At 39.8% G+C, this 21,687-nt stretch overlaps 1 protein-coding gene across 6 annotated transcripts in view; it reads right to left on the bottom strand.

The window, feature by feature from the left end:
- The window catches only part of LOC128619263 (cyclin-dependent kinase-like 5), a 78,214-nt gene that overhangs the window by 7,902 nt on the left and 48,625 nt on the right, over positions 1-21,687 (bottom strand). For 5 of the 6 annotated variants that reach the window (XM_053643322.1, XM_053643321.1, XM_053643323.1 and 2 more), the window contains exons 4-11: positions 16,969-17,014; positions 14,869-15,005; positions 13,377-13,497; positions 12,032-12,091; positions 9,906-9,996; positions 7,215-7,404; positions 5,059-5,139; positions 725-888 (exon numbers count right to left, since the gene is read on the bottom strand). In XM_053643322.1, coding sequence (XP_053499297.1) covers positions 725-888; positions 5,059-5,139; positions 7,215-7,404; positions 9,906-9,996; positions 12,032-12,091; positions 13,377-13,497; positions 14,869-15,005; positions 16,969-17,014 — 890 coding nt within the window. Of the gene's footprint in view, positions 1-724; positions 889-5,058; positions 5,140-7,214; positions 7,405-9,905; positions 9,997-11,071; positions 11,154-12,031; positions 12,092-13,376; positions 13,498-14,868; positions 15,006-16,968; positions 17,015-21,687 lie in introns of those variants that run through there. The other variant, XM_053643326.1, reaches the window with a different exon arrangement.

The raw sequence follows: 21,687 nt of genomic DNA, 5'->3' as shown, positions 1-21,687 counted from the left end.
AGTTCACACTTACTGTCTGTATAATTCATACATATAGGGTCGAACACCAGTATTTACAGTGTCAGTCATATTGTTTCTCTTGATTTGTCGTTGCCGTAGCATCCGAAGCACGAGCTGTAAAGGCACAGCCCTCTTCTGGAAAAGGTCGGGGAGCAGCAGCTCATTTGAATTTAAAGAGACCCACACAAAAACAGCATGTTTTTTGCTTCCACCCAAAAAGGGGCATTTACAGCAGGGTATAATAAATGATCTGTGGGGTATTTTGAGCTGAAACTTCACAGACACATTCTGGGGACACCTGAAACTTCTATTTCATCTTGGGAAAATGGGCATAATAGGTCCCCTTTAAGTTTACTACTAAGTATACTAATGTGTATGTGGAGAGAAGTATCATTCTGTATCAAGTATACTGTTATACACTACATATCTAAATATACTTTAAGGGAAGCTTACTAGGTAAGTATGTAAACTACTTCACATTTAGATCACTGTAATGAATCTACATCTAGTAATAATATAATTATGAAACCTATTTTTGAGTATGCTGGCTATTTAGTTCTGCCATGTCCACATTATATTAAATATTAGTTCCCATTAAATTCTTTTTTTTTTTTTAAAACAGTTCCAGTATTCCGTATGCTCGGAATAGATTTGTATAAATGCTATGCCTGACATGTTATTGGCCCAAGCCACAACCAATCGGAGTGTGCTTCCTCCTCCTGACCTGCTGAGGGCGGTGTTGTCGTGGTGGGGTTTTCTCTTGGAGGAGCGGATAGGTGTAGGGGTTGGGGGGCCAGGTCGCTCGGTCTGCCGCTGGCTCTGGAATACGTGGTGGTTCAGACTCTGCTCCGTCAGGAAACGCTCATTCGGGTTCAAAAGCAGCAGATTCTGAAACGGTAGTTACGCAAGAGCGAGTGAGCTGAGACAAAATAAATAAATAAATAAAAGATCATCGTTTAGACCAGCTGGATGGCCTTACCATACCAGGACAGAGCCAACACTGCTTCAGAGGTACGATATACAGTATACCAGTAGTCACCAGCCTTCTTCCTGGAGCTCTACAGTACCTTTCTGCAGGTTTCATGCCTGTTTTACTTGATCAAGAACTTCTTAAGGCAATGTTTGGATAGTCAACTGGGCACGATTACATCTTCAGGAAGGTAGATCTCCAGGAACAGGGTTGACCGCTGCACTATCGTATAAGCCACAGCTGTTAAACATTGCTCAAAGCACATTGTTTCAAGCTGCCTGGTCTGTAATTATGTCATGTTTTTGATTAACAGCAGTTGCTCACAAATGAATAATATTTTTAATTATGATCATGATTGTTGTCTTTTTCAATTATACCGCACTGTTGAATTCTTAAATTTGATTGATCGGAAGGTGTTCGGTCAGCAGCTCTGACCGTCTTTTTAAATATGTTATAGTTTCTACAGTGACAGCTCACTCACAGGGTGGACAAATAATAAACTGATGAAACAAAATGTGCTGTTATTTAACAAATGAACATATAATATGGTGGCGTTTTCTATGGAAGGAGTCTCCAGCGTCAGAGGTCAAGCTGTAACTTTAAGTTTTCCGCCATGGAAAACGACATTGTTCTTTGCGGTTTTCTGTAACATGACAAACAGCACTTTTTCATTGCATGGACCTCAAGAGAAAGTGAGGGAATTACTGTTTATAGTGCTCATAATGTAAGTGATAGCAGGAACTGACTTTTTTCAGACGTTCCACAACAATCAATGTAACTGTAAACACAAAAGACAGTATGATGTGTCATTATGTAAACAATTAAAATTGGCAAAATGCTACAGTATAAAGGGATAAAAGACGTCAGGATGCGCTGTTATTAAAATAACAAACTTTTGGAGTGGACACTTTGCATCACACAACACAATCACATGTTGTGAAATTGTACAATGTGAATAAAAGACAAAAAAGCTTCTTGTCTCATTTGGTAGTTGCTTGTATCTGTTGTGCATTGCTGTTTAAAAGGTTCTGCTGTTGCAGCAAACTGCCATTTGGCCCACTCCGGGAATTTTTAACGCTCCAGTTAAAAACAGACACACAGACAAACCCACACAGCCTCCCCTGGATAAGCTCAGAGTTTACTAGCACACATCCACGTTGTACACTTTAAGGCAACGTGCTGGTCTCCAGCCACTGTATTCCAAACCCGCCGCTGTTGCCGAAGTGAAAACGCTCGCCTGGGTGTTGTCGTGACGCTCTGATTGACATGCTCGCCGAAGTTCAAGGTTATGTCATAATATTCAACAGCAGCTCATTCGAATGCATGCAGACCGAAGAAGCTGCAGTGTGAATACAATTAGCATAGGATCAGCATATTAATACCATCTCGTCCTCGGCTAAATAAGAGATGTTAACATGAATCACCCTAATTATCATAAATGTGGAACAGCTTCACTGGGTGCTCAATGTAATGAAACTCATCTAAAGGAGCCTAAAGCTCTGCCGGGTCCTGTCTCGTGCTCTCTTTCACATTCTTCACATTCGTCTGTTTCTAAAGAGAGTTTTATACAGTTTGTATTTGGGAATGGATACAGGCAAAAAAACAAAACAAAAAAACATTGTTATATCAGCAACCGCTTTCTAATGCACCTTATACGAAAAAGTTTTACCAAATGTACTTGATCAGCCTCAAAGATGTGTTTGGTTTTCACTAGCGCTACAAGGCTGAGTAACGGAAGTCCATCTTTCTATAAAATGTCCAAATCTTTTTGATTGTATTATCTGGAAATTGTTGATAGTATTTGTTGAACTCTGCGGTTTTGCGATCGCAGAAACGAACGCGGAATCAAACAAACGCCGGAATATTCAATAGAGCTGGCGATTTTTCAAAATTACCGCAGATTTTGCACAGATTCGGGACAAGTCCCGCCACGTGACGTCATCGCAACGAGTTTTCGGCCGAAGCCGTTTTCGATTCACGAGCATCGAATGTGAGTACAGCTAAAAGGTCTCGTTTACCAAAAAACATCACTGAAAAAGACAGTGCAAAACAGTTTCGTGCGATTGCGCTTTCGACAATTTGAGTAGTTTTTGGCAACAAAACAAAGAAAAAGCACAAAAAAAAAACGTTGTAAATTTTGAAAAATACGCCACAGCAAAATCTACCATTTTTGTACAGTCTGATTTACAAATTTACAAATATAAGTTGCAGCTTTCCAGTACAAAATACACCTTCCAACTTTGGAAGGCGGGGCCTAGGGGTGTGGAACAATATCAAATATATGTTGTCCAAGATGTCCGCCCTTTTAGCTACATTGTGAAGTTTAGTTAAGTTTATAGATTACAGTAAGCTTAAGACAGATATTTACAGTAAATTGAGACTTTCATTACTGGTGAATTTCATAACTATCTTAGCCTTGTAGCTCTAGTGCAAAACTAAAGAGGGAAATTTCAGACACAAGCTAACTACTGACTGATGGAAAAAATTTTTATTAAACGCAATTTTTTTATTTATCTAATGAGCCAATCCTTTAACCGGTAAGTTGACTTGGATGTGTAAGAGCAGGACTGGGGTCAAACCGATCCAATGTCAGACACAGAGATCGTGTCATTGTTTTATCTAAAAATGAAGCTTCCTGCTGGTTCTTTACAGCTGCATGTTGCATGTTCCTCCTTATCCTTCTCTCTGTTCAACTGCCTTTTGAGACTCGTAAGCTTTGAAGGCCCTGAAAACCGCCTCTCTCTCGCTGACAATGAAGTGTGACAGTGTTTACGGTGGTGACCTTTTAGCAAACTGATGATGGAGGACAGGTATAGCGACACATCTTCAGCTAAAGTCATAGAGAAGAGAATCAGAAAAGAGCAGGGAGAAAGAGGAGGAACGCAAAAGGTGAAGAGAAATGTGCACTTACAAGCATGAAACAAGGGAAATGCTCTCTCATCTACATTATTCTAGGATATCTATTATATGACCAAAGACATCTAAGTATGAGGGTAAGACCTCTGTGCCTGTCAGTCGAAGTGAAAGAGGTGTGGCCTGCGTAGTTGTCAGTCACAGTGAAGGAGGTGTGGCCTGCGTAGCTGTCAGCCCATGTGAAGAAGGTGTGGCTTGTGTGTTTGTCAATCCCAGTGAAAGAGGCATGGCTTGTGTGGTCATGAGTCCCAGTTAAGGAGGTGTGACTTGTGCGAGCATCAGTCCCAGTTAAGGAGGCATATTCTGTGTGTCTGTCAGTCGTAGTGAAGGAGGTGTGGCTTGTGTGCCTGTCAGTCCCATTGAAGGAGGCGTGGCCTGTGTGTTCATCAGTCCTAGTTAAGGAGGCGTGGCCTGTGTGATCATCAGTCCCAGTTTAAGAGGTGTGGTCAGTATCAGTGAAGGAGGTGTGGCCTGTGTGGCTGTATGTCCCAGTTAAGGAGGGGTGGCTTGTGTGATCATCAGTCCCAGTTTAAGAGGTGTGGTCAGTATCAGTTAAGGAGGTGTGGCCTGTGTGTCTATATGTCCCAGTTAAGGAGGCGTGGCGAGGCGTTAGATACAAAAATACATTATCCAAACATTTATGTTAACATTCCTACAAATTTACTAATGTTGATCAAACTTGACAGGTTGAACGTTCCCAGAAGTTCAGTGAACATTATAAAAAAATACTGCTAACCTAAATTTGTTTGGTTGATCCCTACATCACAGAGTGGATTCTATCGAATGAAATAATAAAATGAGCTAGGCCTAAGATACTTAGATGAGATGCCAAGGTGCTCCACAAGCAAGCAGTGAGTCATCAGCAGGAGGAAACAGGCACTACTGCCCACATGGCTTGACAGCAAACACACTGTTCATGCACACACAGGCACAAGCAAAGCCCACATTCAGACCAGTATCTTTTTACATGTAACACCATTTTACATGTAACAGCGAGACTTCCTACCCTTCCGTCATCCTTCATACAAACCCAGGATAGCACTGGCAGTCAGAATCAATGTTCCATTACGCAATGAGCTGATCTTGGCTCTGTGCCTGACAGTCCCAGTGAAGGAGGTCTGGCCTCACACTTCTCCAAGCATACACACATGGCTCGGTGCTATGGTGGCTCTTACCTTCATTAGGTCCAGCATGGGGCCGTTGATGATGCCAAGGTATCTCCTCTCCAGAGTCTGCGGGTGGCTCACTGTAGGGAACTGCATATGGGAGAAGATGATATGAGATTACACACGAACACACACACACACACATACACACACTTCTGCTGGCAGTGGTGCCTCAGTGGTTACACAGTCAGGAACTTGAGCAAGACCCTGAACTTTCGCTTTGAATAAAAGTGTACGCCAAATACATACGTGTAAACCGACTGAATTATGTAAATGTGTCTTTCAAATGAGAAAAATATCGCATCTTTTTGGATGTTCACCTTAACGAATATGGAATGGGATTTTTCTGTGTTAAAGTGAGAAATAGGGCACAGTAGATGCAAATGGATTAAATTTGCACCAACAATGTGCTTTACTGCAGCTTGAAAACCATGTCAGGAACAGAGACTGCATGTGTATGCATGTGAATACAACCAGAAGGCAGGTATTAAAATTGTGGAAGCCTGTTTCCATCCATTAAACCCTAAATCATAATATTTACTGAGACAAAAATCAGGACGTTTCTAGAAATGATGCCTTGTTACGATTTATTATCGATGGTTTCATCGCACGCTTGACGCACACTTAAATACACTTAAAACCTTATGTAAATATGGTTTCCTCCTTGAATCTTGTGACATCGTTCACATAATGTTTCTTTGTACATCATCTGCCAGTACCTCCAAGGATTTCCACAATATTAAGTGCTTTTATCAAAATTTTTCAGAATTACGTGTCATGTGACGTCGTTCAGCCAAAGCCCTCTTCGGTTCACGTGCGCGGAACATTAGTACAGCTATAAGGTCTCATTTACCAACAGACTGCTGCAAAAGACCGTGCAAAACGATTTCGTGCAACTGCAATTTTGCCAATTCAAGTAGTTTTCCGCCAAAAAAACATGCCAATTGCACCGCAAATTTTAAATAAATAAATAAATAAATAGATGCCGCAGCAAAATCAAGCATTAGTCACAAAACAAACAAACAAACAAACAAACAAACAAATAAATAAATTGCACAAAATCCTGTAAGGACTGATCTATGTGTGTGTATACAATGTGTGTACACAGTGTATCCCATTCCTTGGGGTAAATGAATGAATACATAGAAATGTATGTTTACTAGATTTACTACTTACTCAACTGTTCAGTTTATCTGCAAATTTCTTTCTTTCTTTTTTTTTTAAAATGTGAAGCCCCAGGATATCGGGTAACATTGCCGGGTCCCAGCTCCAGGATCCCTGGTTCGATCCTGAGCTCGATTACTGTCTGTGTGAAGTTTCTGTGCATGTTCACCCATGTGGGTTTCCTCTAGGTTCTCCGGTTTCCTCCCACATCTCCAAAATGTTGGCTTGGTGACTATAAATTGCCTCTAGGTGTGAGTGTGTGTGTGTGAGTGTGTGCGTGTGTGTGTGTGTACATCCCATCCAGGGTGCATTCCTGTCTCATCTATCTATCTGTCTGTATGTATCAGAATTATGTCACATGTCCAAGCAAATCTATAATCTATCTACCTATATATCTATCTATTTATATCTATACATAGCACACAAAAACAACAATGCTAATTTCCCCAGGGTGAAAGTTCAAACAGATCCATATGTGATGGTGAAAACAAATGGCCAAGTTACTGGAAACTGCTGATTTGAGTACAGACCTACATCACTAGTAGAACAGCTGAAGAGCACAAAGCTGGTGAGTTATGAAATAACAGGAATGATATGATTCACAGTGTGAGAAAGAGAGAGAGAGAGAGAGAGAGCAAGAGAGAGAGAGAAGAAGAAGAAGAAGAAGAAGAAGAGACTCAGGCACAGCGGCCTGCTCTTGGGTTTTGTTAGCAGGTATGAGCCAGCATCTCACATGTTCTCACACACACACACACACACACACACACACACACACATACAACTACGCATGAGTCACCTCAATCCAATCAGTCACAGCACAGAAAACCCAGGCAGAGAGAGAGAGAGAGAGAGAGAGAGAGAGAGAGAGAGATGGAGAGAGAGAGAGAGAGAGCGAGAGAGAATGTGAGAATGTGTTTGGAGAGACGAGTGAGAAGATCAAGGACAGAGAGCGAGGAAAAGAATAGAGATGGAAAGAGCGTCGGAGAGAGACAGGAGCCCACCCGTAGACCGTGGAAGCGGGGGTTGTTGTAGAAAAGCTTCATCTGCTCTGGAGGCAGGGGTCCCAGAACCTTCTGTATGGTGAAGAGTTGATCTATCTCGCTCTCGCCTGGAAACAAGGGCTGTCCGTCACTCAACTCACCCAGAATGCACCCCACAGACCACATGTCCACCGCCTTCCCATACGGAGCTCTGAGAGAGAAACAGAGAGTTGCTTTGAATTTCCAGATGTTTTCTTGCTCATACGGTTCATCTTTAAGAAGTCAGTTAAGCAGGAAACTCTTGAGTGCATAATATCCAGTGATGCTGGTTGTGATATTTGAAATATACACTATGTATATGGCAAATGTTTGTAGACACCTGCTCATCAAAACCATATACAGGCCTTCCCCAAAGTGTACAATTGTATAGAATGTCTTTGTATGCTATAGCGTTACAGTGTCTCTCAAGTGTCCTATCAAGTGTCCTCCACAGAGCCCCGACCTCAACCCCACTGAACTTTGGGATGAACTGCAACACCGACTGCACTCCAGACCTCCTCATCCGACATCAACGCCTGAACTCACTAACACTCTGGTAGCTGAATGAACACAAATCCCCATAGCCACGCTCCAAAATCTAGTGCAAAGCCTTCCCAGAAGAGTAGAGGCTGCTCAACAAGCCCATAACGGTATGATGGTCAGACGTTAGATTCACTCCAAAGTCCAGACTGCACTACAAACATCGAAAAAAACAAACTTCTCGCTTAATCAATTAACAGATTATGTGTGGTGTGTTTAGGAAGATTTGACCCAAGGCGAAAGAATTTCTATATCGGCTTCTATATAAAAGGTTTCCGCTTCACCGTGACAGATGTCAGCACACTGAATAACTCTGCTGCGGAAAAAGTTATAAAATCGACTCGAAATTGCTCGCAGTTTCCAGGAAATTAGCAAATACACTCAATCTTAGAAAGCACTGAAGCATAGAAGCACAGTGAGAAACTCCAGCTGAGTCCTCGCGAAGTCATGCCACAACTGGGACGTATATATATCCTAAGAATAAGTTTTGTCAGTACTGCAGATTAGCTGATCGGCAGCAGTAGAAATCATTTCCCCTCTTGAACCTTGTTTACGAGTTTATTTTTGTGCATATAATTAAATAAATAAATAAAACAGTTATGAATCATGCAGCTTGAAAATCTATCCAAGTATCCTGATATGTATATTTGCCATATGGCTCACCCTCAGTAGATATGTATTATTTTTACCCTTGAATCCTCCTCTTAACTCTGTCTGTGTGTGTGTGTGTGTGTGTGTGTGTCTGTGTGTCTATGTGTGTGTGGGCATATGCATATTCATACTTTACTGTAAATAGCCATACTTCTGCTGTGATGGTTGATAGTGGTAACAAATCAATGTTATGACCGATACGGTCAGAGAGAGAGAGAGAGAAAGAGAGAGAGAGAGAGAGAGAGAGAGAGAGAGAGAGGACAGAAAACCTTTAAATAATGAAATAATAAAGTTTAAGGCCTGTTGTTTTTGTGTGAAATTGACTTCCATCCATCTTCATGTAAAAAAAAGTTTCGGCAAAAATCTGTTCTACATAACATTCCCCATTGTATTTTAAATATAGAAACGTGGCTTGGGGTGAAGTTTTGCAAGGGAGTTTAGCTACCATCACACAATGTTACAGAGCCTAAAAATGTTGGTTTGGTGTCACTTCATGCAAGTATCAAAGGGTCAAAGAGTGTTCCAGAAAGGCCACAGAGTGTCCCAGGACACTATTTAGGGTATGCTTGAGTTCACTGTACCGTATTCAGCATTGAATTATACACATGTAACGGTATCCAGTCCTCAGACAAAATAAACAGACATTGAAATTTTGCCCAAAATGGAGGCATGTCTCAGTTAGGCACAATTCTGACCCTAACTGGTTTAGATTTTTATTGTGCGATATTAGTTCGAGCGACACACAGCGTTAAGTCCAGGGATACAATCTGATGGTTTGATGTAACTACAATACATCATGCTGATGTATGTTTTGCACACAAAAAAAAAACCCACTATCAAATGGCATTATTAACTACATAAACATGACACTATTACTTAAATAAATAAATAATCAATAGTATCGTCCCTTTATAGGCCTCAAAAAAATTGTTTGTTTGTTGAAGCTTCCAGCTTAAATGGTACCTCGGCTTGAACTTACGACCTTCTGATCAGTACGCCAGAGTCTTCACAACTGAGTCGACACTAAGTATAGTGACTCTAGCTTATGTCGGATAGATACTACACTACACGGCTGTGGCTCAGGTGGTAGAGCAGGTTGTCCACTAATCGTAGGGTTGGCGGTTTGATTCCCAGCCCACCTGACTCCACATGCCAAAGTGTCCTTGGGCAAGACACTGAACCCCAAGTTGCTCCAGATGGCAAGCTAGCACCTTGCATGGCAGCTCTGCTACCATTGGTGTGTGAATGAGAACCAGTGTAGAGTGCTTTATAGACCTGCTAAGGTTAAAAAATGCGCTATATAAGTGCAGACCATTTATCATCTTAATCTATTATAAAAATGGTGAAAACGGAATAACGGAATAACCATGCCGACATCCAACGTGATTTCACCATATCATAAGGACGATTTTTGGGACAGGGACTTAGTATTGAGGTTGCTAGTGTTTGACGATTAAGACATGCGTGAGAGAGAATACTGACCCCAGCAGTAGTTCAGGTGAGCGGTACCACCTGGTGGCCACATACTCTGTGTAATTGGCGTCTGTTCCTTCCGAGAGGTCACGTGCGAAACCTGAGAGTGAAGGATACAAGAAAGGAAGAGAAAGAAAGAAAGAAAGAAAGAAGGGAATTAATGTTTTTATTAGTAATGATTAGTGACCAGTAAAATAACCAGAAAACCTCAAATACAGTAACCATAAAGTAAAGTAAAGGACAATACGTATGAAGGACAGTCTGTTAGCATGGTGCTGTGTATGTTTAGATTTCAATTTCGAACTGGAAACAATGGCACATGTCTTCAGTCAGCAGTGTGTGCATGTGTGTGTGTGTGTGTGTGTGTGTGTGTGTGTGTGTGTGCAGTCTGCTCCCGCATGCTGCAGCTGAAACAAAATGGCTGGAGCTTAAACAGACCATGACTGGCACCCTGCCCTCAATATGGCGTGTGAGACAGAGGACCTGCTGTATCTTGCCCAAACCCATACACACATACAAACACTGACAACAAACACCACCCCCCATCCCCCCTAAGTGTTAATAAGACAAGCGTAAAATTGCCCTCATGCTGAATTCTCAGAAGATTCCTGGAAAAAAAAATTCTTTCTTAACTGAACACCGCATCCTCTTTGATCTAACAAGCTTTAATAATTGCTGACTTCTTCGCTCGCTGATATAAAAACTGATTCTGAATGAAACTGGACGTTCCAGTCTGAATAAATCATTATTAAAATAAAGCTAAAGTAGCCAACAACAATAACAATGAAAGGTAATGCTAAGTGTTTGCATGTTATGACTTGTTTTTCTTCATTGCTAATCATATATACAACGTTATTAGTCTGTACGTTATCACAATAGCTAGCTGTGTTTAGCTAAATGGCTTGCTTACCTAGTCTTGCTACAATTTTTATTCATTCATATTTAATTCACGATCCAAATCCTGTCCCAGGAGCACCATTCCATCGCACCTAGGGGCAATTTTGCATCGCTAATCCACCTACATGTTTATTGGGAAGTAGGAGGAAACCGGAGAACCTGGAAGAAGCCCAAGTAGATATGTGGAGAACATGTGAAACTCCACACAGACAATCAGGATCGAACTGATTAGTGCTACAAATGAAACCAAAGATCTGCATGTGTTGACAGAGGGATACCTGTGCATTTGGCAACTTCTGCAGTTTAAGCCCATTCACTTTTTGTCCACTCCTCATATCCAGGTGTGCAGTAGAGCTCAAAATAAGCTGTCACTGTGAGTTAAGAGTAGCTGTCGAAGTGTTTCTGAGATTGAGCAGGTGCATCACTGCTCCTGTACGATCCTCCAGGTGGAATCTCTATATAATTGAAGTGAAACGATGTGAATTGGAAGCTATTTTGTTCTATTTTACCCCTCCTAACCACTAGGGTAATGTGAACCACTTGGAAACATCCTTGTGTGCTTGGCAAGTCATACAGCCAACTGCTTTCTTCTTCTCGTCTCTCGCTATCTGCTTGGCAGCTTTTTTCTCACAGTTGTGGCTACAGACCTATACTCTAAAGCTGAATTTTTTTATAATCTTTCTGCCAATTTTCTCCCCATTTTGGTCGTCATGGAGGAAATTGCTTTCTGCCCTCTTCTGCATACATTCCGCATACACAGACAGTGTCAGTCATGGATGGTTGGATTTCCCAATGATCTCGCTAGTGGTGTTTTTTGTTTTTTTTTGCCCCACTAGCAAACACCAGACTCACGAGTTGTGCAAAAGGAATTTCTAAGGGCAGCTGCCAAATTCCATTCCATTTTTGTAGAAAGCATTCATGAATTATTCAAAAGTGTTACGTTGCCCCTTCATCACCTCCTTGATGACACAATCAAACTAGTGTATGGCTAAGATTTGTTCTGAGAAAAGATTTTACTTTTGTGCTCTACATTATTATACCCTTACAGGTACTTTATAAGGAAAAACAGCAGAGGTGAGCTTTAGACTAGATTCTTAGTCTCTGGAACATTTTCTGGTAAACATTCTCTGGTAAACTAGTTCCCCATTGCTCTGCGATTCCACACCTGCATCGTTAACACTGCTAATGAGCACTGAAGAATATCTTCAGGCAACCGCGTTTCTGAGAGCCAAACTCACCAAAATCACACAGCTTGAGCACGTCCTCTGAGCTGATTAGGAGGTTTTCTGGCTTAATGTCTGTAAGAAAAAGAGAGAGAAAGAGAGAAAGAAAGAAAATCAGGTCATTGAATGAAAATGTTGAAACCCATTGTTCAGCCTCACTTATGACATGTTTAGACATATGTTATGTCTGGCATGTTGCTGGTTAGCTATGTGGAACTCTATCTTCCTTACCAAGAATGTTTTCACTACAGTAAATACATTCCCAAACCCTATGTATATTTGCCAGCACTATTCAAGTACATTTATACATCCAGCCATATTCTGTACCGCTTATCCTACGTGGGGTCGCAGGGAGCCTGGAGCCTATCAGCGCACAAGGTACCAACCAATCACAGGGCACAATCGTACACACATTCACACACTACAAACAATTTGGAAACACCAATCAGCCTACATCAATGTCTTTGGACTGGGGGAGGAAACAAGACCACCTGGAGGAAACCCCTGAAGCATAGGGAGAACATGCAAGCTCCGCACACACAGAGTGAAGGCGGGACTTGAACTCCGAACTCTGGAGGTGTGAGGCAAACGTACTGAACACTAAGCCGCCGAACCCACCAAGTACATTTATCATTTAAATTAAAGGTTCGGTTGGGATAAATATATTATCATCTGCATAAATTCCAGATTTGTTAATTTTTACAGATCATGAATTTTAATATTTTTCGACTCTGAATACACAACTATATTTGCTTCACACTTTGGACAAAATGTTTCATGTATTCATGTATTTCCATGTTTTCACATGAATACATTTAAACCAAATGGAATTTAATGAAGAATATATAATTGCTATAATTTCTTTGTAGATGTTCCCGAAAGTCCAGGAAGTTAAGTTTGTGTGGCGTCTTCAAATTTGTGTCATGATAATGCTTTCTGCAGTATTTCCTTACGGTGCACAAATAAAAGAGACGCTGGTGAATTTCAGAGCTCAAGAGCGAAAACAGGCTGCCTGTAAGTGGGACAGTGACTTTCGCATACAGCTCCTCCACAATGGCCTAGTTAAAGCCCAGCCCTCTGCCAGTGCTGTTTTTACTTTACTAGGTCATCTAGCATAGGTCATCTTGATGGTTTGGGCATCTGTAGTCTTACGTTTAGCTAAAGGAGGCTGCATTTCTGACACACGCAGCATGCTGAAGAGCTCAGAGCTACTGTAACAAAACAGGCTGAACTTCTCAGAGCTCATTAGAGGAGCTCTAGAGGAGCTCAAACAGTCCACATGCTCATTCTACAACTGCAAACTTGCCAATGTTCTAACATGATTGGCAAATTGCTCCAACAGCCCAGATCATTCTCTTACCCCTGTGTACTATGTCGTTCGTATGGCACCAGTGGATGGCTTTGATTAGCTGGTAGATGTAGTTCCTCACTTTGTCAGGCGGCACTCCGTTAGGCAGCTCTTCCAGCAACTCCAGCATGTTCTACACCAGCAGAAAAAAAATATAGTCCAAATATAACAAACAAAACATTGACCAAGTTAAGTAATGCAGAGCATGAGGTCATAGGAACAAATGTTTATATATATATATATATATATATATATATATATATATATATATATATATATGTAGCTTTGTATTTTGAGCACCTAAGGCTGTTAAATATTTACTTGCCTTAAAGGGGAGCAGAAAAAAATCAACAAAACAAACCTTTCAAGAGTTACAGCTACAGAACGTTATACGTATTTAGGGAAACACACAAAAAAGAACTGATGCACTAATTCTTTCATTCCTACTTTTGTTACTGTACTGCTGGTATGTATGTGTTTTCAATTCAGTGAGTATAAAGGACTCTAAGTAAGAGCATAAGGAAAAGTGAGGACCTAAGTGAGAACATACAGAAAAGTGAGGACCTAAGTACTGTAAGAACATATAGAAAATTGAGGACCTAAGCAAGAACATAAAGAAAAGTGAGGACCTAAGTAAGAACATACAGAAAAGTGAGGACCTAAGTACTGTAAGAACATATAGAAAATTGAGGACCTAAGCAAGAACATAAAGAAAAGTGAGGACCTAAGTAAGAACATACAGAAAAGTGAGGACCTAAGTAAGAACATACAGAAAAGTGATGACCTAAGAACATATAGAAAAGTAAGGACCTAAGTAAGAACATAAAGAAAAGTGAGGACCTAAGTAAGAACATACAGAAAAGTGAGGACCTAAGTAAGAACATACAGAAAAGTGAGGACCTAAGTAAGAACATAGAGAAAAGTGAGGACCTAAGTAAGAACATAAAGAAAAGTGAGGACCTAAGTAAGAACATATATATATATATATATATATATATATATATATATATATATATATATATATATATATATATATATATATATATATAAAAGTGAGGACCTAAGTAAGACCAAAGAGAAAAGTGAAGACCTAAATAAGAACATAACGAAAAGTGAGGACCTAAGTAAGAACATAAAAAGTGAGGACCTAAGTAAGAACATAAGAAAAAGAAAGCCTTAAGTAAGAACATATCTGAGGATGTCATTTCAGAAAATGTGTCTGTTGTATGTGAATGTTGTGTAGCTTTCATTTGTTATCTGCAAAGGATCGATGTCTGGGTGTTTTCCACAGGAAATTCTTGTGTAAAGCATTCCAAATAAGATTGCATTTCAATTAAATATTCCTCTCTCTGTTATTGTGTACATGCATTATTAGTGTGTAGACACCTTTGGCTTCATTTGCACTGTCAATAACGTAGTTCACAAAATAGATGTTTTGCTAAAATTAAAGTCACAGACTTGAGCTGAACTGAAGCGTCCCACAGAGCGGCTTCCCTGTGTGTACCTTCTCCACATACTCAAACACCAGGTAGAGTTTCCCCCGGCGCCGGAACGCCTCCTTCAACTCCACAATGTTTTCCTGCTTGAGTGTGCGGAGCATCTTCAGCTCCCGCAGCGTCGTCTCCTTCACATCCTCGTTCTCTGCATGAGGAAAACATCAGGACTTTAATATTACATTTAAAAAAAAGATAAAGGGAGTGCACAAGGCTCCCAGAAGTGCTACTGGTTATTGTTTATGCCTGTCCTACATAGATACACACCCACCTGAGCTCATTAAACTACAGAGAAGTCTCAGGGTAGGGTTCTGCCTACAAGCTACAGAAGTCTACATCTGTATTGAAGTGAGAGTTCAACCATAAATGTTATCTCCACCTTAACCGAGACATGTTCGGTGGCTGAAGTTCTCTTTTTCGTGTTTGCACTGGAGCCAGATGGCTAACGTAGCCCAAAAAGTACGTACTGAAAGGCTCAAAAATATAATTTAGACATGCAGTTTCATTAATCAGCAACATAAGTCTGTAATACTAAAAATCACTTATCATCCAAATCACATCTAAAGTACTATGAAACGCTGAGACACACTTACACACCGAACTATCTGCTGAGAAACAAAGTGATTCTTCTTCAAAATGGACCTACAACGGTTTTTTAGCTCTGTGACTTCCCTTTGTTAATTTTTTTGTAGATAACAGTTCGTCCTATGGTGGGAACGATTACTAATTTTTAATATTAGACCAGAAATTCAAAAATGTAGGTGACTAGTCGTTTTTTCCATAGTTAAAGCGGTAATTCAGGCCAATTTTAAGCTGTTGTATTAGTGCTGATAAAGAACAGCAAAAGAACATGTAATTCCAGTTAACCACCGTACACTGGCGAGAAAGTAAATATCCAGCTTCAATGTTTTTTAGGCTACACTGTTAATAATGAAAATAAATAATTCAGTGCAAGAAATCATATCATATTATCACATAAAGTGTATCATATTACACTATTAAAGAGCGTATCAATTCTTAAAACGCACCCGCATGCAGATATGGCTCTGGAACTGAGAGTGCGCAGCATGGAAGCTCATGTCCATCTCTGCTCTCTTTACCATCTGCTGCACTGTTTCATCCACCACCCATGAATACTGTATAATGAATGTATTAGTTGACTAGTCTATGCAACCTTTAATGTGTAATACTGCTCAACTGGTACATATAAGCTTGCCAAGTTTACATATAAACTTGGTAAATATCTAACTTGGAAACTTGTAGGATTAATGACTAATGAATAAATCTGACTTTTGGCCAGACTGTTCCCTTAAATGCAGACAACTCAATTTGTCTTATCAGCAAAACAGAGTATATCCAATGATTTTTTTTATTATTTTTTTTTACATTACATTCTAAGCACATTCATATAACGACATTGTATCTGAACACATATTCAAATAGACTTAGACCTGATCTAAATCTACTACAATCTGATTTCTGTAAGTCTGCTTTGGGACGATACCTATCGTATTGAATTTAAATCGATAGAAAAGTTGATTTTACTGTTGTAGCCATCTTTCTCAGCACAGTCTGGCGAATAGTATAATTTCATTACACATTACACTCTGACGTACTGATGAAATATTACGAACTAATATTACTTAGTCCCGGTATAAAGTAGAAGTGATGCATAAAAACACGACACAGAACTGAGAAAATGCCTTTTTAAGTTAGACCTATGACCTTGCTTTTCTTATATTTGAATCGTCAGGCAAAAAATATGCCAAGTACTACAATATGAGAAACGATCAAGCTGCAATGTGTCGAAAAATAGTAGGCAGAAATGATTTTGCTAGAAGCTGCACTTCTGTATTGGTGCACTGCAATATTTTCGATGTGTCAAAAAAGAGCCCAAATTGTCCTACAGCAATCTGATCATTTATCTGGAAGCTCTGAGAGCCTCAGAGTAATATGTAATTACTTTGTAATTACTTGATAAATTCCTTCAAGGTTGAGGAAATGGAGCAGATACCGAAGACGCCTCTGTAAATTTAATAAAAGGCATTTTCCTATTAATCGATTCCCCTTTGATTGTGTTCTCTGTTAGTGTCACTTTATCAGCGTCTTACCTTCACTGTCCTTGAACTTCTTAATAGCCACGATTTCATTAGTTTCCTGTAATAAAAGGAAGGGTTGGTGATTAGGGATGAAGCTGCCGCTCTGAGGGCCGTTACGCCACACAAACGCATTCCCCAGCAGCGGGCCGTAATGAAAAACACACCCGTTATTGCACTTCATTAGTCCGGGAGCTCCAGTGCTGCGGCGCACTAAACAAAAGACTCTTCTCATAGCAGCAAGCACAAAACCACTTAAACAATTAAAGCGGTTATCAAAAGAAAAGAAACGATTAAACCATATTTTGACTGTCGTAGGATATTTACGTCTATACGGCACAAACGAGACGTTATAAGTTAGTGTAGACGTAAACATCGGTGTTCTGTGGGGGATGGTGTGTTTAAATGTACAGGCTCTGGGAACTTTTTGCTTATGTTTCCTACCAGATTAAATCTCAAAATCTCAATAATAAAAAGAGAAAGAAATAATGAGTGAACCATAGAACAGAGAACAATTTTATGTTCCTGTCAAGATGGCTGCGATAAGGACTGTAATCAGGTGTTTTTCTGATATTTTTACACAAAATATGGTTTATATAGTGTCTTTATGGTTTTCACGCTTGTTTGTTTACTGTATATAAAAACCAAAAATGACTAGAATTCTTGAAATATTTTTTTCCCCTGTAATTTGAACCCATCCACTAAGGCTTATAAAACAGGAGCCAAAAAAACCACAACAACAACAACAAAAAAACAGCCATTAAAACACAAAAATCAGCCTTTTGCTGGGGTTACACTGCTTTTGTAGCAGAGCCACTCTAAATCCTTTTAATAATCCTGGTCCCTTTTATGAAATCAATAACACTACAAACAGTGCGGTAGTAAAATATCAACAATAACTTAGTTAGCTAACAGTAGACCGCGTGAGTGTGTAAATGTGTGGCGGTGGTAGAAAACCCATCATGTGTTGCTGCGAGCGAATTCTGGCAAACATCCGAAAAAGACAAACGATCAGTTTTTGGACAAAAGTAGGTTTTTCTGCCTTATGGAACTTTAAGAAACCACAAACTGTTAAATGTTTAAATGTTTAGCTACTGGTAAGTGTGGTTTCCTGACACAGTGTACGTCATACTTTGATGAAGTTGTTGGAACTCTACAAGCCATAGCAAAACCGGCATAAACCTAATCCATTTGGAATCAGATACTTCATGTCGAAATGTTCACGAGTCTCCGTCTTTACTGTTAGACTTACACCTTAGACTGTTATGGACAATATCCCCCCCTAAACCACCAGAGGGTACCCTCACTCACATTAAAAAAAATAAAAAATTCTCTCCTTGTTGTCTGCCTCACTACCTGTTTTGTGTCCCCCTAAATTAGTTACCCTTTTGAAGTTCTGTGTTTTTTCTCCTTAGCTGCCAAGCATTATGTTGTATTGTTACTATATGTTGTTGTATTTGCGCCGTGAGTACTTTTGGTTTTCGTGTTGAATTCCCCTTGCCTTGCCCTGACTTGCAGTTTCAATTCTTTGTTTTAGTTGTTCTAGTTTTTTATTTAAAAAAATAATCATTTTCTTGTCTTTATTTGTTCATTAATTGCTTATCCTAAAGACTTCTGCACTTGCATCCGACTCCCTGGATTTCGTAACACGGACTTTAAAATGGTAGCGCTTCACTTTTTAATTTTTTTTTTTGCAGAAGAGAAACATATTTCAGTTCAGGAAAGTCTGTAGTATTGTTCACTATATGTAGTAGAAAATGTCAAAATTTCACCACCTAAGGGTTTTCCCAGGGCACCGCCAAAATGACTGTATGCTTCACTTCCTGAAAGATGAATATGGCAAGATCTATATTCTAAATATTTGTTATTAACATCTGAAACATTGTAGAGTGGCGTAGTTGGTTGTAAGGCACGTTAGCCTAGCAAATAACAATGCAACAGGAAAGCACTTATTTCCAAAGGAAACGCATGACATGAAGCCCCATTTGAATGGAGATTTTCTCAATTTTGTGCAGATTAGTAATCCTGTAAGGACGCAAACGCAAACGATTGGCAGACTGTTCTGTCCAAGTCGACTGATGTCTTGTGTTTCCCTAATTCATCTACTCTCACAGATGATTAGCTCCTATTTAATAGTGTTTGTTCCACAAATATAGAAAATGTAGCAGTTTCACCTTTTCCTAGGTTTTATTGCAAAACACAATTTAAACAAACGTACAAGAAGAATCGTTATAAACTATAGAGCAGATTGTATATTTTCCAGGCATTAAAACCATGGCGTGACATCGGAGACATACTTCTGTGAAGCAACGGCCATTAAAGGTACGCTACTTTAAAACAGGAACACACGCTCAGTAGGACATGTGAAGAAATGCGCGTTTAATTGAATGGAATAAAATGTAGGTATTACATTTTGCTGCATGTACTTTCTGTCATGCTAACTGAGCAGCAGGTGATCAAGTAGTGCTAACAGAAACAGATCTGTCTCTCTGTCTCTTTGCCAGTATTGTCCTATTTTACACGTACTTGCTCTGTCTCCTTCTGAACACCTCTGTTCTACTTTCAGCCTCTCCAGAGAAAAAGAAGCGAGGGCAAAGAAGCAAAAGTGAGGACAGGACGGCTGTGAGAGGTGTGAAGCAGGGCATTACGGTGCGAGACAGCGCTGTTCAAAGTGAGCCGTGTTGGTCTTTCATCCCAAATGTGTGCGGCGAAGCAGGTAACGCAAAAAGAACTGACGTGATAATACAGACCTCATAATACAGATAATACAGACCTGAGAAACATGTGAGGATGAAATCTTTAAATGCAATTTTATTTACATGTGCTTGAACTACTGTATTTATAGAGGAAAAAAGTCAAAAGGGTTTTCTCAGTCTGCCACACATCACCAATTCGTTCCTTAGGATAGGATATTCCTATACACGATGTGATATGAACGTTTGTTTCTGGAAGGATTTAAACTCAACCATTCAGCACGTCTTCTCACTTACATTCTGTGTGTAAAGCCATGAATTAACACTTCAGCTTCAGTGTGTGTGTGTGTGTGTGTGTGTGTGTGTGCAGTTGTATGGATATGCTTTATCACCAGTGATGCTAAGCCCCCAAGCTGTGCTCTAATTTGGGACCCAAGGCTAACTTCTCACTGCAGAAGAGCGAGAAACAAACAAACAAGCCTGCTTTTACTGCCATACACACTTCACATCAACACAAGCCTGCTTCAGTCCTGTAAAATAAATAATAACACCATCAACCCGTCAACAACTTGGGTCTTCACAGAATATGATTTGCTTATGATTCGATAATAATGGTTTCATCAATGAGCTGTTTACTATCTAACTAGCTTTGTTGACTGGGACATTAGAGATGCCGAAGTTGCTACAAGAAAAAAAAAATCAGATTTTACCACACAACCAGACATTTTAAAACACCTAACGCATGTCGATGAACAAGATGGCTAATTGTTTTCGTTCCAGATTGGCACCAAGCAAAAGTCTGGTAGGCTGGGGGCAGTGGTAGCTTAGTGGTTAAGACATTGGCCATCTGACTGGAAGGTCATAAGTTCAAATCCAAGCAGCACCAAGCTGCCACTGTTGGGCCCTTGACCAAGGCCCCTAACCCTCAACTACTCAGTTGTATAAATGAGATATATGTAAGTCACTCTGGATAAGGGTGTCTGCCAAATGCCATAAATGTAATAAGCAGCTCCTCCATTTTATTTTTATTTTTTTTAACCAACCAAAGAGATTCTTATTTTCTACTGGCTCATAAAAAGCTTAGTTTTCAGGTATATCCTGTATCACCATAGTAAACCTGTAATCCATTGTATTTGGAACTGTATTTGTACTTGGAAAATTTCCAAGTTCCGATCTAAACCCATTCCAGTGTTTCCGCTCGGGAAAAAAAAAAAACCATGAATGCCCAAAAAAGCTCATTTTTGAATGGCTAGTCCCTTTGACTAAGATACAAAGAAGATCTACATGAATGATTTCTTCACGATTAGTCAATTAGAAACGACGTCCTCTTTGCTTATAAAAACTACTCATCACAACTGTCTAATCACTTTAATAATATCATCCTGAAAACAACGGGATTATGTTAAAAATCGAAACGTACAATGTAGTTAAAACACCTTTTCACAAGACAAAGGCTACATATCGAGTAAAATCGAATTTTATTTGCAGAGTAAACAATGCAAAACCAATGCTGTTTAGTGTCAGTCAGTACGTTTACATGGACAACAATAATCCGATATTAACACAATTAAAGATTAAGACAATACTCTGATTAAGAAACTACCATGTAAACAGCCATTTTTAATGACCTTAATCTGATTAAGGTCATACTCGAAGTAAATACAAATCGAATTAAGACATGTGGAGTATTCCTGTTTTAGTCGCATTATCGACGTGTATTACAGATATGTACACACCTTAATCACATTATGAACGTCGTGTGAGAGTTTTCACCGCATTGTGTGACAGGACACGATCACACACAACAGTGCTCAACAGTTTTACGGCAAACAAGAGAGCACGGCTGCGTCCCAAACCACGTACGATAGGCCTGTAGTAGACGACATACATGTATCTCGGCTACTATATAGTAGGTAAGTACGCAATTTGGGACGCAGCCCACGGTTTCAAGCAGTCGTCTATTTGCATGTACAGCATGACAAATAATTAACCGCAGTTGAAGCGTTTGTAAAAATTTTAAATAAAAACACCCAAAACTGTA

The sequence above is a fragment of the Ictalurus furcatus genome, chromosome 15, assembly GCF_023375685.1.
Source record: "Ictalurus furcatus strain D&B chromosome 15, Billie_1.0, whole genome shotgun sequence".
Lineage (NCBI taxonomy): Eukaryota > Metazoa > Chordata > Actinopteri > Siluriformes > Ictaluridae > Ictalurus > Ictalurus furcatus.
Note: the sequence above shows the minus strand (reverse complement) of the source record. Positions and strands in the feature narration are given on the sequence as shown.